The sequence below is a fragment of the Poecilia mexicana genome, unplaced genomic scaffold (assembly GCF_051168715.1).
Source record: "Poecilia mexicana isolate PSO_F unplaced genomic scaffold, ASM5116871v1 scaffold_6, whole genome shotgun sequence".
NCBI lineage: Eukaryota > Metazoa > Chordata > Actinopteri > Cyprinodontiformes > Poeciliidae > Poecilia > Poecilia mexicana.
In genome coordinates, this window is record NW_028263375.1 from 28,528,079 (window position 1) to 28,543,411 (window position 15,333).

At 40.2% G+C, this 15,333-nt stretch overlaps 1 protein-coding gene across 10 annotated transcripts in view; it reads right to left on the reverse strand.

Annotated features, from left to right (window-relative positions):
• Window positions 1–5,358: 5,358 nt before the first annotated feature.
• The window catches only part of ppip5k1b (diphosphoinositol pentakisphosphate kinase 1b), a 56,058-nt gene continuing 46,083 nt past the window's right edge, over window positions 5,359–15,333 (reverse strand). For 8 of the 10 annotated variants that reach the window (XM_088006528.1, XM_088006530.1, XM_088006533.1 and 5 more), the window contains 3 exons: window positions 9,889–10,026; window positions 8,561–8,674; window positions 5,359–7,623 (listed from right to left, as the gene is read on the reverse strand). In XM_088006528.1, the coding sequence (XP_087862654.1) occupies window positions 7,532–7,623; window positions 8,561–8,674; window positions 9,889–10,026 (344 nt within the window). In that variant the 3' untranslated portion in view covers window positions 5,359–7,531. Of the gene's footprint in view, window positions 7,624–8,560; window positions 8,675–9,888; window positions 10,027–14,957; window positions 15,114–15,333 lie in introns of all 10 variants that reach the window. The other 2 variants (XM_088006535.1, XM_088006532.1) reach the window with 2 other exon arrangements.

The following is a 15,333-nucleotide window of genomic DNA, read 5'->3' on the forward strand; positions in this document are numbered from 1 at the left end:
CATAAATAGGAATTGAAATTTTAAAAGTAATTTCAACGTGGGAAAAAAAAAGAGCCCACTCATCTTCTGTAGCTCCTCTGACAGTGACTTGGTCGACTCTTTCCTTGAGGCCTGCCCTCTTCGCTCTGGAACCAGACCCCGCTGTTAGCTACATTGGAAAAATCTGGATAAACAAATTCCAGAGAAGGTAATCATTGTTCTATTTTGGTCCGCCAAATGGGTTTTTCCATCCGCTGCTGCATTTCTGGCTGTGCCATGCGTAACCTCGGCCACACGGTATTGTTTTTACGACTGGGAGCAGCTGATTAGCATCTCAAAAGCTCAAATAATAACTGAACTACAACGCAGAGGAGCTGAAAATGGGGCTCCGTGGATGCAGAGCAGAGAGAGGAGGAGGTTCAAACCATCTCTTCCGTCCGTCGCAATGGACAAGGATCATAACTAGGGCTATAACGATTCCTCGAATGAGTCGAGTACCTCGATTTTTAAAATTCCTCGAGTAAAATTGATCTGCCTTGAAGCTTCGTTAAATTGTTTCATGTAGCGCACCGTGTTCATTACTTGTGGTAGGCAGCGCTCTCACTTCTCCCTATGAGATGTTTAGCGCTAGCAGCATGGTGTTGAATTGTTCGGCGTTTTGTCAGGGTTTAGGGCAAATAAGCATTGTTGAATTGCGTGGCGCGATGATTGGACTACGACAGCTTTTCTGCTGTCGGAACCATGACGGTTTTGGAATGGTGCAGAAAGAGAGAGAGAGATCCGATTCCTCGATTAATCTTAAAAATATTCTATAGAGTACTCGATTATGAAAATATTCTTTTACAGCAGCCCTAATTATAATCTTGAGTCCCAACATCTCATTGGCCGGGTTTCTAACCATTCAGCTAGACACAAATTTAAAGATGAGTGGCTAAACCAAATGATGCGGATTAGCAACCGATAGTGTCATCCAGGTCATGGCACTGCGGAATATCATCTTTACTTCCAGGATAATGAGCAGTTAGGATGTTATGAGACATGAGGTCTCTTCAGATTCACTGCAAACGGAGATCCTTCCTGCCTCACCATCATCGAAGACTGAAGATACTTTGATCATCTGGTTACGACGCCATTAAAGATAGTTTTTGTGAAACTATTCCCTAGACATATGTAGGGGTTCTGCGCCTGCAGCATCAGTTCCAGCCTTGTTGTGATGCGGTAAAAACACCATCTGTGTTTTCATCAGGTCATCTAAAGGATGAGACGAAGCAGATCAGGAAACACGGTTATGGATGCAAAATGTTTGCGTATTCTAAAGAGATCCACGATTTTACTAAAGCCTCCATTTTGAATGTCTAAGTACTCATTTTGTGTGTGAAGTCTGTAAAGAAAAACTTTTCCATACTCTTTTCCTCTCCCGTACATTTAAATGAAATCTGTGAGGAACCCTGATTGGTGCCAGGACTGCATGACTCAATGTCAAACTGTCCAGGGGAAATAACTCTCTCATCAGAATGACGGGCAGCGGCTCCCATTTAACGCTTCCTCCTCTTCAGTTAATTCACCAGACAGAATGAAAGTCAAGAGTTTAAGACATAATTGCCTCTTAAATAAAAAATAAAAAATCATTTTTTTATGCTCCAATGAAACAAAAAAATGGAGAAAAAAGTTGAGAGGGAGCTTTTATTGAAATTCAACAGGCTGAAGAATAATTTTACCTTTCTATCATTATCTGTAACCCTGTAATAGTCTAGTGACTGAAGAGGGGGGAAAAAAAGAGCATTTTAACTTTAGAACACAGAGAGAGACGAAACTGAAAGGAACTGGTTCAGATATAGGACAGGAAAATTTCTCATTTTCTTTAGTCTTTAGTTGAAGCCGACAGTTAAAGGAATATGTAACATTGTTTGATGACCGTCTATCAGTGACGTCTGCACATGAATCTGAAAATAATTCCCACCTCTTTTTCTTTTATCAGGTTACAAACACAAACTTCAATGCATTTCAGAGCAGCGTTTCCATCATTGCGCAATTTGATATTTTCAAAAAATAAATCTGCTTCATGAAAACACGTCAGTTAAAAAAAAATTTGTTGATGAAAAGTTTTCGCCAGAATGAGGTTTTTCGTACGAAATTAGTGTAGTCAGCAAACTGCGGTGGGAACACTTCTCCTCTCTTTTTTTATGGCATCGCACAAGTCACATGATCAACAACCGGATGTTACTGGAGGCGGAAAAGACGAAGAAGATGGCAGGAAGTGTTAGGAGGATGATGGCGCAGCATGTTTTTTTTATAAACTTATAACTTATTCAGGTGTGATTTTAATTGATGTTCTCAATAAATGGAAACACCTCAATCGTGAAATCGTATTTTATTTTTGTCAACATTAGCAGAATATCAGTTTTGTGCAGGTTTGTAATGGAAACACAGGTAATGATGCAGAGTTTCAAACAAGCAGTTTTAACGTCTTGGGGAAACAACTCAGTCAGTCTAGATGGAGCCCGACACCATCCATTTTAAGCTTCTGCCATTTTTTTTTTTATTATTGGTTATTATGTCTGGACTTTGTTGACTATTCTACCAATTTATTTTACTCCAATTATGTTTTTCAGTCTCCATCAGGTTTTCTTCCAGGATTGCCCCGAACTACTTCATTTTCTCACGGCATGATGCTGCCACCGCCATGCTCTGCTGTTCCTTCAGATTCACGCCCTACGTAGTTGGGGTATTTTTGGTGTGATTATGTGGATTTAAGTTTATGCATAATGCCGAAAAAAATTCAAGGTGTACGAATAATTTTTCAAAGCTTTAAAATATGTTTGAGTCACTATGATATATGATAAGGTATTTATGAAAGCTCAAAGCTTTTGAGTGCGTTTTATTTCCTCAGTTCGCAGTTTGTTCACCCCGCACTTGTCCTGGCGGCGTTTCTCAAATGAAATCAGCTTTTGATAAGCCTCTTACAATCCATTCTGCTTTAACAAAGCGCTCTTCACCCTGGTGGGAAGCGACCGCTCTTTGATTAGGCTTTTCCAGACGACCTGCTGGAAAACAGCTGTCACCTCGTTAAGGGAGTAAATTAAAGAAGCTGCGGCGCTAAACGTCGAAGCCGAATGAACACACTGCCGTGTTTGAGTCAGAGATGAAAAGTCTCCCAGACAGAATTACATCAGGGATTCTTTTCTTTTTTAACTTCCGGTGAGTCGGCAGTCTCTGTCTGTCCGTTCAGTCCCTCAGGAGGAGTCAATTAGATGTGGGGGTGTCCCCATGGCAACGCACAGGAGCAACAGGGGAAGGCATGAGTCATCACTGTTGTTAAAGGAGATTTAGAGAGGAGGAGGAGGTAAATGGGGTGAGGCAAGAAAGATGTAGGAGGTCCACTCTTCTGTTGGTATGGAGGGTGGGAGGGAAAAAAAAACTAAGGGCTGAAATCAAAAGCAGAGGATGAGAAAAAGTTGAGAGGATAAGACGGCAGGAGAAAGCAACAAAGACTGAATTTGAGCAAGAAAAGAAACAAAGACGTAACACAAGTAGAGAAACGGAGATTAAACAAGAGGTAACACACGTGGAAATGAGAAAATGTTTATATATTTGGTAGACTCTGTCATCCAAAGGGATTTGCCAATAGGGACGACATTACACATTTAATATCAGAAGCAACAATAAGCTACTTAGAAGGAAGATATTCAGGTTCATAGCGCCCAATCAGAGATTTAAAAAGGAACGGCAAAAGCAAATGAGGTGGATTAGCAGTGCTTGCTGACAACTCATTTTGTCATCCAGGAAACTTTACTGTGGAATATTATGACATTATTAGGGTCACGCTTAGAAACGTAAAAAACAACAATAAAGTTCATTTTGAGAATAAAGTCTAAATAATACAGTAGAATTCAACTTTATTCTCTGACTTTATTCTCGTGCTTTAACAAGAATAAAGTTGTAAAATATCCATATTCGACATGGTAGATCATGACCTCTGCTGCCTGGGAATGTCAGCATCTTTCAACAATCACATGATCATGAAGCATCTTCAGTCAGAGGCGTCTTCAGGTTTGTTGCTGGACTGTTACTGGAAATCATTCCTACCCAAAGCATCACCATCCACAGTGACTCTTCAGAGATACTTGGATGATATGATTACATTTCATTTCCATTTGTATTAAGAGTATTTGTGAATCCTTTTCCTCTAGACGTCTGGGAGAGTTCTGCGCCTTCAACCTTGAGGAGCGGTAAAAACATCATTAGTGTTTTCATCAGATTGCCAACAGCACGAGACAAAGCAAAAGTACTTTTGAATTTTCCGTACTGAATCTGAATTGTCAGAGTTGACAGGTTTAGCAAAGAGGTAAATTCAGTGGTTGCTAAAAGTAGGAGATGTTCTGACAAACTGGGTCTTCAAGAGTTTCTTGAAGACGACGGAGAGGAATGCTTCGCTTCCGGTAGATACGTTGTCAAGAGTCTGAACTGTACACCACTTGTGGACGGTGAAGGCACTGCTGTTTATGACTGGAGTGACCGAGTCGTAACGTAAGAAGTCTTTAAGGCTAACATCGAAGACTTGAATCTGACGCAGACAGCTACGGGTGGCCAGTGGAGCTTCATAAACATCGTACCCTTTTAGGCTGATTGAAGACGTCTGGACTGTCTAAATATTTTCACAGTACAGATTTGGAGACCGGCTAGCGGAGCGTTGGAGTAGTCAAGGTTTGAGATGAGCGCAGATGGCTGGGTGGCATGTCATGTGTAGTGAGGCCTGATTCTTTTCTCGTGTTTAACGATGCGAAGCGACACAAACGAGAGGTGGAAGCAACATGATCTTTAAAGGTCAGCTGGTCTTCAATCAAGACAGCCCAGTTTCCAAACGCAAGATATCGGGATTCTTGCGTCCCGATATCTTCCAGCTGGGGTCAGCTGGAAGAAGTTTTCAAGGGATTTATAGATGGAGGTGATGAACTTTCATTTTTGTCGATATGTCAGAAAGAGAGAGGAGAATGTGGTTATCAGGTGAGATGACAGCAGTGGATATAGTTGGTAAAGAAAGACAAAAAAAGGGAGACAAGTGAAAGTAGGAGAAGTATTGAAACCAGAAATGGTTGACGTCAGAGAGTAAGGTGAACCAAAACAAGGGATGGATGATGGAGAGAAAAGGGTAAAAAGGAGGAATATAATCTGAGGTGAAGGAAACACAGGAGGGGAAGATTGAAGTAAAACTGAAACAAGAACATTGCAGGAATGGGGGATGAAGGATGGAGAAAAGGAGCTGCAACTGTGGAAGAGCAATAAAAGGTTGTTGTGTCTGGACTCTGGGCCATTGATCACAATGTGAAAAGTCCAGAATGTAACAGGGCCGTTAATATTTGGCCAGACACAAACAGCAGGTTCAATTTGACATCGTTTTTTATTTTATCATCAACACTTTTCATCTGTCCAGCATCACCAGCCTGACCTGAACAGTTTTACAGACGTTCACAGCGCCACTCTGCTTCTCTGAAGCAAATCAAACACACAATCTCTTTGGCCTATATCAAACAATCGAGTAAACAATTCAGCTATAAAGCCCATGTTTGGACAAAAACTAGCAAATCTAACACACATCATTTAAAAAAACAGAAAAAAAACAGAATGTGACGCTACAGCAGATTTTTCAAAGTTTTGGTGGTCATTTCATTTTCAGCTTAGACAGACAGTTCCTATAACTTAAAGCGTTTCTACTGTGTGGTTTTGTCTAAGCTTTAACAGGCTGAAGTCGAGCTCTTCGAAAAAAAAAGAAGAGGGAGAGAGAGATTGAAGTGTAAAGTTAGGAGACTTTGGTCAGAGTACAACAGATAAATTCAACTTTGGATCAGATGGTTTTGGAGCAAAGTATATTAGCGTCTCTAACTTTAGGCTACATGTTCTCCCTCCTCCATGTGCAGGTCTGACACATTTTCCTTTAATAAAAAGAAAATTACAGTTTCCAACTGACCTGTATGTGTTTAACCTGTGGGGAAACGTAGAAGGCTGATTAGAAAATGGCTGACCTGCTGCTAGCTGCTTGCTAGCATAGCGGTTGCTATGACGTGGCACTGGATAAGCTGGATTTACCCAGTTTATTGGACATGGTCCTTCTGGTAGGCATAGTTTATAGTTCTAGTGATTGTACAAAATATAATACACTTAACTGTTCTGCTCTTTGAAGAGTAAGGCCATAAAAAGCTTATATTAGCTGGTTATCAGAGATGCTACTGCTAGCTTTGCTGACTGCTAAACAGTTACCATGGCGTAAAATAAAAGGGATGGGTGGTTCTTCTTCTACTCTGGAAATATCTTCATTTCCAAAATAATCAAATTGATTGTTATCGTGAGGAAAAGGCAGCCATCTTTCTTTAGCCGGCTAAGCGCTACGCTACGTCATATAGCAGGAGAAAACTCCAGTCAGTTTAACGACTAGTGAGATGCCAGAGAAAATGAGAGAAGACCATATGAGACCTCATTAGAGTTTAATAGCTGATAGCTGTGCAGAACTTAAAGCATAATTCATGATTTCCTCATTAATCGTGACAGTAGAACAATATGAAGTGGTGTTTACCTTCCAAAGCTTGCAGCCCTCAGCTCACGGACCCTCATGTCAGTGGAACACCGACAAAACTTATTTGGATCAGTTCTTTAGCTGAGCGTAGTTAGAAATGAGCTCCAAAAATCATTTACATTTCATTAAAACGTGACTTTGATTGGGCAGGACAGCAGATCGAGGCAGCATACAGCAATCGAACTGATCCTAATTCTGCTGTCAGATTAGCCCTAATCTAGTGGTTTCTTCAGTTCCAACACTGCATTGTTTTCTGATTACCTGACGTGATTTTATAAAATAAAAAAGGCACATTTACAATGTGTTTGCTTCCAATAAACAGGAGATACACACAAGAGAATAACACAGATCGATCAGAGTGGTGTGAATATTACAGAAGAAACCTGTGTCTGAAAAAAGAACAACAAAAAAACCTTAAAAATCAAAACCTACACTTTTTTGGTCAATATGAAGAGAACAAATAAATAAAAACGAAACCATGATTGGAAGGACAGAGCAAGAAGAAAACAGACTTATTCTAGTTCAGGCATAAACTGATGGATGTGTAAGATGCCAGTCTGGGGAAATCCACACAGCAGGAGGTTCCTTCGACAGTCGGCTTCTGGGGTAAATGTTAATGACGACATAATCAGCAGAATAAAAAAAAATGCTTAAAGCTTTTTAGCTTGACGTATTTGGTAAATTTGGAATATTAAAAAAAAAAAAAAAAGTAAGCAGGCACTTGACGCGACGGCACTGAAAAACGTATGAAAGGCACAGGTGTGTGTGAAAGCTGGTGTGACACGCTCAGAGCGTTCCTCAGTGGAAATGTGTCACCAAACCGAAGGACGGTTCAGAGAACAACGGCTCCAGTCCGTGTCGAAGTCTGAGTGCATTCTGGAGCAGGGCTGGGAACAGAGCTGCTTCTCAAAGAAAACTCTGACACGTCCTTCGCATGGCCTGCTCAGCGGCGCCGAGGTTTTCTGGTCGCTCGGAGAGGTGGAGCTACTCGCTGAAGCTGAAGTTGAGGCCGGAGCTGTCGGTGGTCGGGGACGAAGGGCCCGCGCTGGACACGGCGCTGGACGGGATGCTGCCGTCTGCCCAGGAAAACAAAAAAAAAAAAGGAAGATAAAAGCCACTAGTACAGAAATGTGCATACGTATTTAAAAAGAAAAAAACAGGTATCTGATCTGATGTGGTGATTTTATACACCGACCGACCGATAAACACACCATCGAGTTTTAGAAATGATCTTCACCAGATTCTAAAATAATTTGGCTCTCATGTCGTTAAAAATGTTACACATTCATTATTTAGGCCCGGGAACAAAGGGAGAGAGAAAAAAAGACTTTTCTGAAAGATACAAGCAGAGATTGATAGGAGAAGTGAGTAAGCAGAAAAGTCTTATCAACAGGTGCTATATAAATCAACAGGTGCTATATAAATCAACAGTGTGCCATCAAAACCAACAGGAAGCAGGCGGAGGCTTCATAGGTGGAGAAGAAAAGAAAAACAAATCGAGTCACAGCTAAGAGGGATGAACTGGGTTGTTGAAACGGTTCTGTTGTTTCTACCAAGTGCTATTTAGCAACAACGTTCCTAAATAGCACTTAGGAGTTTGTGTCTCAGATATTTATGTTTGTTGTTTCTACACTCAAACAGCTGGTAACTATAGAAAAAGACTGAAATGCCAATTATTTTTCTGCCTTTATTTTGGCGCCCCTTTTAGCACGGCACCCACATGCGTAGTGCCATGCTAACCCATTTTTTGCGCCGCTGGTCTTCATGATGTTGTTTTTAACATTTAGGAGACCTCTGAATGGAGTTTGCGACACTTGATTTGTTGACTTTGTTTTATAACCAAAAAAAAAAAAAAAAATCAAACTTCCTTGCACTTAATGATCATGTCCTACTTTGTGTCACGCATTTACTTCAGATTGGAGTTTCTCTAAAAACTCCACTGTGCAGATACCCATCATCAAGGAGTCAACCTCTTGTGTGACATTATAAAAACCACCATGCTGTTAGACTTACACCACAGAGGCTGACCCGGCGGACGGAGCGACGCCTCCGATCCGGAGGAGGACAGAGGCTGCTGAGGGCTGTAGAGAGACGTCTGACTTTGAGAGTCAAACAAACCAGAAAGTGCTGCAGAAGAAACAGAAACATCAGGCTCAAGTTCTGCTTTTCCCTGGACGTAAACCCATTATGGCAAACTGTAGTCAGAGTGGAGAGACGTGGACCGAATGAGACTCGATAACAAGTAAAGCCGTTTACTGGGGATAAAGCTGGAGCTGAAACAAAAGCAAGAATACTTTGGCACATTTACTACACAGAATGTTTGTGCACTTTATATTGAGTTTGAAATAAATATATATATCATGAAGCTTTGTAAATTTACTTAATTTGAAAAGCCAACAGCTTCTGTCTGAACTGTGCGCTGAGTGAAGTAAAACCAGAGAGGACAGTCTGAAGTAGAGGGACAGAAAAGGAGGAAGGAACCAAAGAGGTTAAAGTTGAATGTGTTTTTAGTTCAAGCCTCTGAAAAAACAACCCAATTATTAACGCATGTTGCATTTGAACGACATCAACGTAGATAAGTAACATATTTTGGTCTTCATGCGAAAACATTTCAGGTATGTTTTGAAGACTACCTGATTATATTTAAACATCAGCGTCGTGTCAAAGCCCCACAATCCACCACGGTTTAAAAACATCCTACAGGAACAGACTTGTCACAATACAACACTTTACTGAACGATAAATTATTCCAGCAATTTGATAACGTTGTTTTGAGGGAATTTTTAAGTAATATATTGAAAATGGCTCAATAATACAAGTTTACCACCTCAAAGACTAATAAACTGTAATTCTGTAAAGAAGACTTTACACTGGAGGTGGAATAGTTCAAGTAACACCCACAAAAAAATCCCAACAAAAAACAGGAAATAAAATGGAAATTAAAATAAAAACGCACAATCAAAACCTTAAATAAATAAAATGGATTACAGAGTCTCTAAAATTATTTTTCAAAAAATATTACACATCAGAATGGAAATCATCGGGTGAATTTTATTTTATCCCGATTAATTGATTTATTGCTAAAAAAAAAAATATTTTTACTTATTTTCCTCATCATAACAAATATAAACTCATTTCGATAAGAAAAAGAAAACAAAGTTACCTGCTATGAACAATCATCATCATAATCAAGTCCAGACAAGAGCAGCTCAATCACATAATTATAAAATGTTTATGTTTTTGACACCTTTTCTAATGTCAGGCATATTATAAAGTTGCATAAGAGCTGAATTTTCTCCAAACATCAACATCAGTGAGTGTTGAGCTTCCATTAGACCCACCTTTCATGGTTTTGGCCTGGGCCTCCCCGCTGCTCTCGCACACCTTGCTGAGGAACTCCTCCACCTGCTTCAGGGAGAGAGAGTTGTGCAGTGTCTCCAGCGGGTAGATAGAGGGCACCATAGAGCAGCCTTCGAATCCTGCGGTTTAAAGAGGAGAGAGACAGAAAGAGAGAGACGCTTCACTGTACCAGATCACTGGGTGCAGGGAGAGGAGAGGGGAAAGTAGCCAACTCTGAGCTTATTGGTTCTTCCTCAGGCAGCTGCTAGATCACTCCATGCCAAACCAAAAACAAAACAACCGATCTACAGCAAGACGAGAAAAGACGAGACGAGACGAGACGAGACGAGACAAGACGGCCTTTTAGGGTCAGTTAGATGTGGCAGCACAGCAACAGGAGTCTCAGTTAATCAGAGCCACGTTACAAAAACACCCGTGAGGTTTCTCACCGGTTATTTGGCGAACGTTGTGTCGTGTGTACGCAGGAACGTGTTGCGTCCTCCGTAACCATGGCAACAATGATTACAGTATATGACGCCGAGTTTAAAGGTACTTTGAAAGTGAAAATATGGCAAAAGTAACACTGTCACCTTCCTAAAATAATGGCTTAAATAATCGTCTTTTGGCAATTAAGAGGTGGTGATTTTTATTGCAAAAATTATTTTTGGCAAAAAACAAAACAAAACAACACTATTATTTTATGAAGGTGGCTATATGATTTTTTTTTTTTAAACCTTAAAGTTGCAGTCACGGTTAAGAACAACAGAGCTTTTGAATTTGAAGGAAGAAGAAATAGGAAATGTCAGAGTTTAAAATGTACTTAAAAAGTTGGATTTATTTAGGATTTAAAGGAACCGAGAAGTGAGGAAGTAACGATCATCCAGAGGAAAGTTGAACTATTTTACAGTGAATCCTGCACCTGGTCAGGTGAACGCAAGTTAATTGTAAAAAAAATAAAAATAAAAAAAAACACAAACCAAACGTTGGTTAGGACTATACGGAGCCCCCCAGGGGACATGGGGAATTTTTTTTCTTTTGCGTTCCCTCGCAAAAGGTTTTGCGTTCCCTCGCAATAATCTACTGATCAGTTCATGCGGCATAATTGATATTATAAGCCTTTTTTACGGTGGAAGCCGTACTTTCTGCTTTAATACAAGCTTATAAGGTTTTTCCATGGACTATTGAGTTATTATCGCGGGTAATAAGTCATCTGATTGTGTCTCCATTGTGTTCGTGTCTGAATGGTTTAAAGGGCTGCTTTCTGTGCCGTTCCATCTGAGCCTTAACAGACATAAACATGCAGTAAATTAATCGATTTTCAATCAGTTTTTTGCACCAAAGCGTTAATAATAATAAACATGTTTTCACTGAGGCTCTATAAGAGCAATATGAATGAAATAAGTAATTATTGATATGACAGGAGCAGCGGCTTTGACACCTGGTGGTGGGCGTGTCGATGTGGGAGTGACTGTCATGAAGTATGAATGGGAAGGTGACGCTGCTGGCTCGGTGTGTGAGGCAGCGGGTGAGCTGGGGGGTCAGTCCTCGCAAAGTTTGGAGCATAATAAAAATTAAATAAATCGATAATTGTGACAGAACAAAGAAGAGGTTAGGAGTTGATTGATACACGGACAGATGAGATTCCCCAAGTTAATCCAGTGCGGCCGTCTACAACCATTAGTTTGCTGTGTTTTATAATAATAAAACGTGTTTATTATTATTAACGCTTTGGTGCAAAAAACTGACTGAAAAATCGATTAATTTACTGCATGTTTATGTCTGTTAAGGCTCAGATGGAACGGCACAGAAAGCAGCCCTTTAAACCATTCAGACACGAACACAACAGAGACACAATCAGATGACTTATTACCCCGCGATAATAACTCAATAGTCCATGGAAAAACCTTATAAGCTTGTATTAAAGCAGAAAGTACGGCTTCCACCGTAAAAAAGGCTTATAGTATCAATTATGCCGCATGAACTGATCAGTAGATTATTGCGAGGGAACGCAAAATCTTTTGCAAGGGAACGCAAAAGTATTGCGAGGGAACGCAAAAGAAAAAAAATTCCCCATGTCCCCTGGGGGGCTCCGTAGGACTAGACTGAAACTACAATGAAAAATTAAATGTAGTCATGACTTCCAGTAAAACCAGTAAGTCTGTCCCAGACAGGAGGAACCTCCTCTTTATACCCACCTTTAAAAAGAACCAACATCACAGGTACAAAATACCAACCCAAGAAAACGGGAAGAGAAAAAAGAATGAAATGTGACCCTGCTGTAACCCAATGCAGCATCCAGGCACTAAGACGGAGCGCTTCCACCTCTGAACCTCTGGAGCAGGATCAGTAAACCTGGTTAAATTAACCAATTCTCCGGGGGAATCACGCCTCAACTAGAAACCTTTTAGCAAAATACAAACAAAAAAAAGCATCACTTCTCAAAGGCTTTAGGTCAGTCTGACAGGTTTTACTCCATTTCATTTCCAAAAACAAAAGCGCCCAGGTTCTTCAAATTCACTCTTAATATTTAAGCATTTCCATGAATCATGCTGATAAAAATAAATCATAAAAATGTTTCGGTCTCACATCTTGCATATTAAGTCAGTTTGGTTCTGCTCTCCATGTGGGTCAGCTGACCCAGATTATCCAACCCCTGACCAAAACCAAAGGATTCTGCTTCACTTCCTGCTGGTAGCTCTTCACTATAGAAGCCTGTACTAGGGCTGGGCAATAAATCGATTTTAGTGATTAATCGGATTTTCTGCTTTTGAAGATTTCATTTTTGGAAAAATTTTGAAATTTTTTCAGTCCCACCAATCCACTTGTTGGGTTTCCAGAGTGACGTTAACCCACCCGAGAACCGCCATCTTGTTTGAACAAGCTCATATTTCAACTCACAGAAGAAATTACTGAAATAAAAGTCATTAGTAATTTTTTAAAGAAAAAAATGAGGATAAAGAATAAATTAAAATTGAATTTGGTAATAACAAAAGTAAATCAGATGTTATTTTTGAGCCATATTGCCCAGTCCTCACAGGTACTCAGCAGACCAGTGGATCTCTTTTCTTCATCACTGATATCTGATACAGTTCAGAGTTCATTCAGGGACAGACTGCTGCATCTTAGGGGCACAAAGGAGCCGTTCTGGCAGGTCCTTCCTTCACAAGCTCAATGAGTGTTTATATTCCAGGATTTTCTGTGAATAGTCCATTTTTTATGTAGAAACATACACGCACTAATCTGGGTATTTATCATATCGTTTATCGTAATAGATGTTGATTTATCACTGTCATGATAAATTCCATCAGTGCTGTTTTAAATCTTTCCAACACTGTTCAAATTGTCAGGATTGACAGTTTTACTATTTTCTCTATTCGTTTAATAAAAGCATCAGTAAATACAGTTACTGTGCGCAGTTTAGTGACACAAATCATATTCTTTATGTAGCCAGAGTCCTGGCTACATAAAGAATAAGGGAAAACTTTTTAAGAGCATTATTTATGTTTGTGGGGTTTTAACTGCTGTGAGTCAGTCACAAAATTACCTTAAAAACATGTAACAAATAGTTCTTGTCACTTATCACAAAAGTATTGCAAAATATCACGATAAAAATTTAACTCCATATCGCCCAGCCTTAACATGCACATTTTTAAATCAACTTACTCAGTTGCACATTTCTTTGAATCCAAAATATGCTGTTATTACTATTACTATGCACAGGCTCTTATCCATACTTTGTTTTTTATATTTTCACCTTTTTGTGAATCTGAATGCTTTGGCCTGCCTGCCACTTTGCTGCTGGAAATAAGAGTAATTTCTATTCTACTCTAGTATCTAGGAAAGAAGGTCAATAATTTTCTTCCACTGACACAATACAATAAGACCAGCAGCATCAAAGATTCACAAAGAAGCTCCCGACGAAGAGCAGAAAATGACAGAAGCTGATGATCCACTCCAACATGGGCCACCTGGCCATGAAGCCTCCTGGGAGAGCGGCGGTGTACTGACACCGAGTCGCGCTCTCGCTCTGTAAAAGGCCTAATTGGTGCCATTAACACCAGACGATGCTCTCTGAAAACACATCAGTGCTGAAGAAAAATGGCTCTTCTCACATCCACTCCAACAAACCTGAAACTAAACCAGAGGGCCTGATTCTCATTTGAGAATAATTATCTTTAGATCGTTGTCTTTATGGTAAAAGTGATGCTTCACATCTGCTAAATGAAAACTACTATACATATCATAAGTTTATTTTAAATTTTTGCTTATGTTTTTTTAATCCAAACGTTAAGCAATTACATAATACATCACATTCACATATATCCTAACTGTGTAATTAAAATGTTATCTTACTTTTGCTGCTCTGGGAAGAGCAAAAAAAAATGACGTCATCTATTTCTGTGTAGAATTGATATTCATTGTATTTTTACAGAATGTTTTCACATTGTGAGTCTCTGATTATTCTCATTATTCTTTTGATTAACCGATTAATAACTGGATAGCAAAATATGCTTAAGATATCTAACAGGATTTGAACCTGACGAGTTCAGCAAAGAACATACTTAGAGACAAAGAAGGATGTTTTCATCTTAAAAGCAAAAATGTAGAAACTTTTCTTACAGTTTTTACCTAAGTACAGGGCTGAGTGTTTTTTTCTTTCAAATTTTAAGTTAACGATTAATCGATTACTAAATTAGTTGATGATTATTTCAAGCTCCAATTAATCACAATTAATCGTTTCAGTCCTACTTTTTAATTTAATTTTCTACTCTGTAAATGATTCTAAATTTTGTCAGCTAAATACAGAGAGGAAGACGATGCTGCCTTCCTCGGTCAGCATGCAAGCGTTTTTAACACTGTGGTCATGAAACAGCCCCACCGCTAGAAAAACCAGACAGGCAACAACAGGCAGGAAACCAAGCCATGACAACCAACGCAGGAGGCTACAGCTGATGCAAAGCTCAGAGGGCATCGACGGCAGCCATCTTCCGCCTGTACCGGTCCGAAGGCGCAAGACGGGCATGGAGGGGGAGGGGCGGAGGGGGGAAGCACGCGGGCTACAGAGGCTGACCGTGGAGACAGTCGGAGAGCTCAAGGCCGCACGTCAGCTGGATCCTGAGGAGGCGCAGGTGGTAGGGACAGTGGTGCAGGTGATAGGAGAAGGACCTGTCCAGGGCGACAGGGTCAAACCCTTGCAGCGCCAGCTCAGCGAGTTCATCTGAGGGCTCTGAGGGAGGAGAGGCAGAGGACAGAGAGAGGAGGAAGATGACAGCACAGCGGAGCAGCAGGAGGAACATGAGGAGAGGCGGGAGGTAACGAGCTTAAACCACGGCATCTTTAGACAGGAAGACCTGAGACACCACTTCTCTTTTCTCGAAGATCTTCAGTGAGTTGACTGACAGAAACATCCTGATCCTGTTTTGTTGTCACGCTTCCATTTTTCAGAT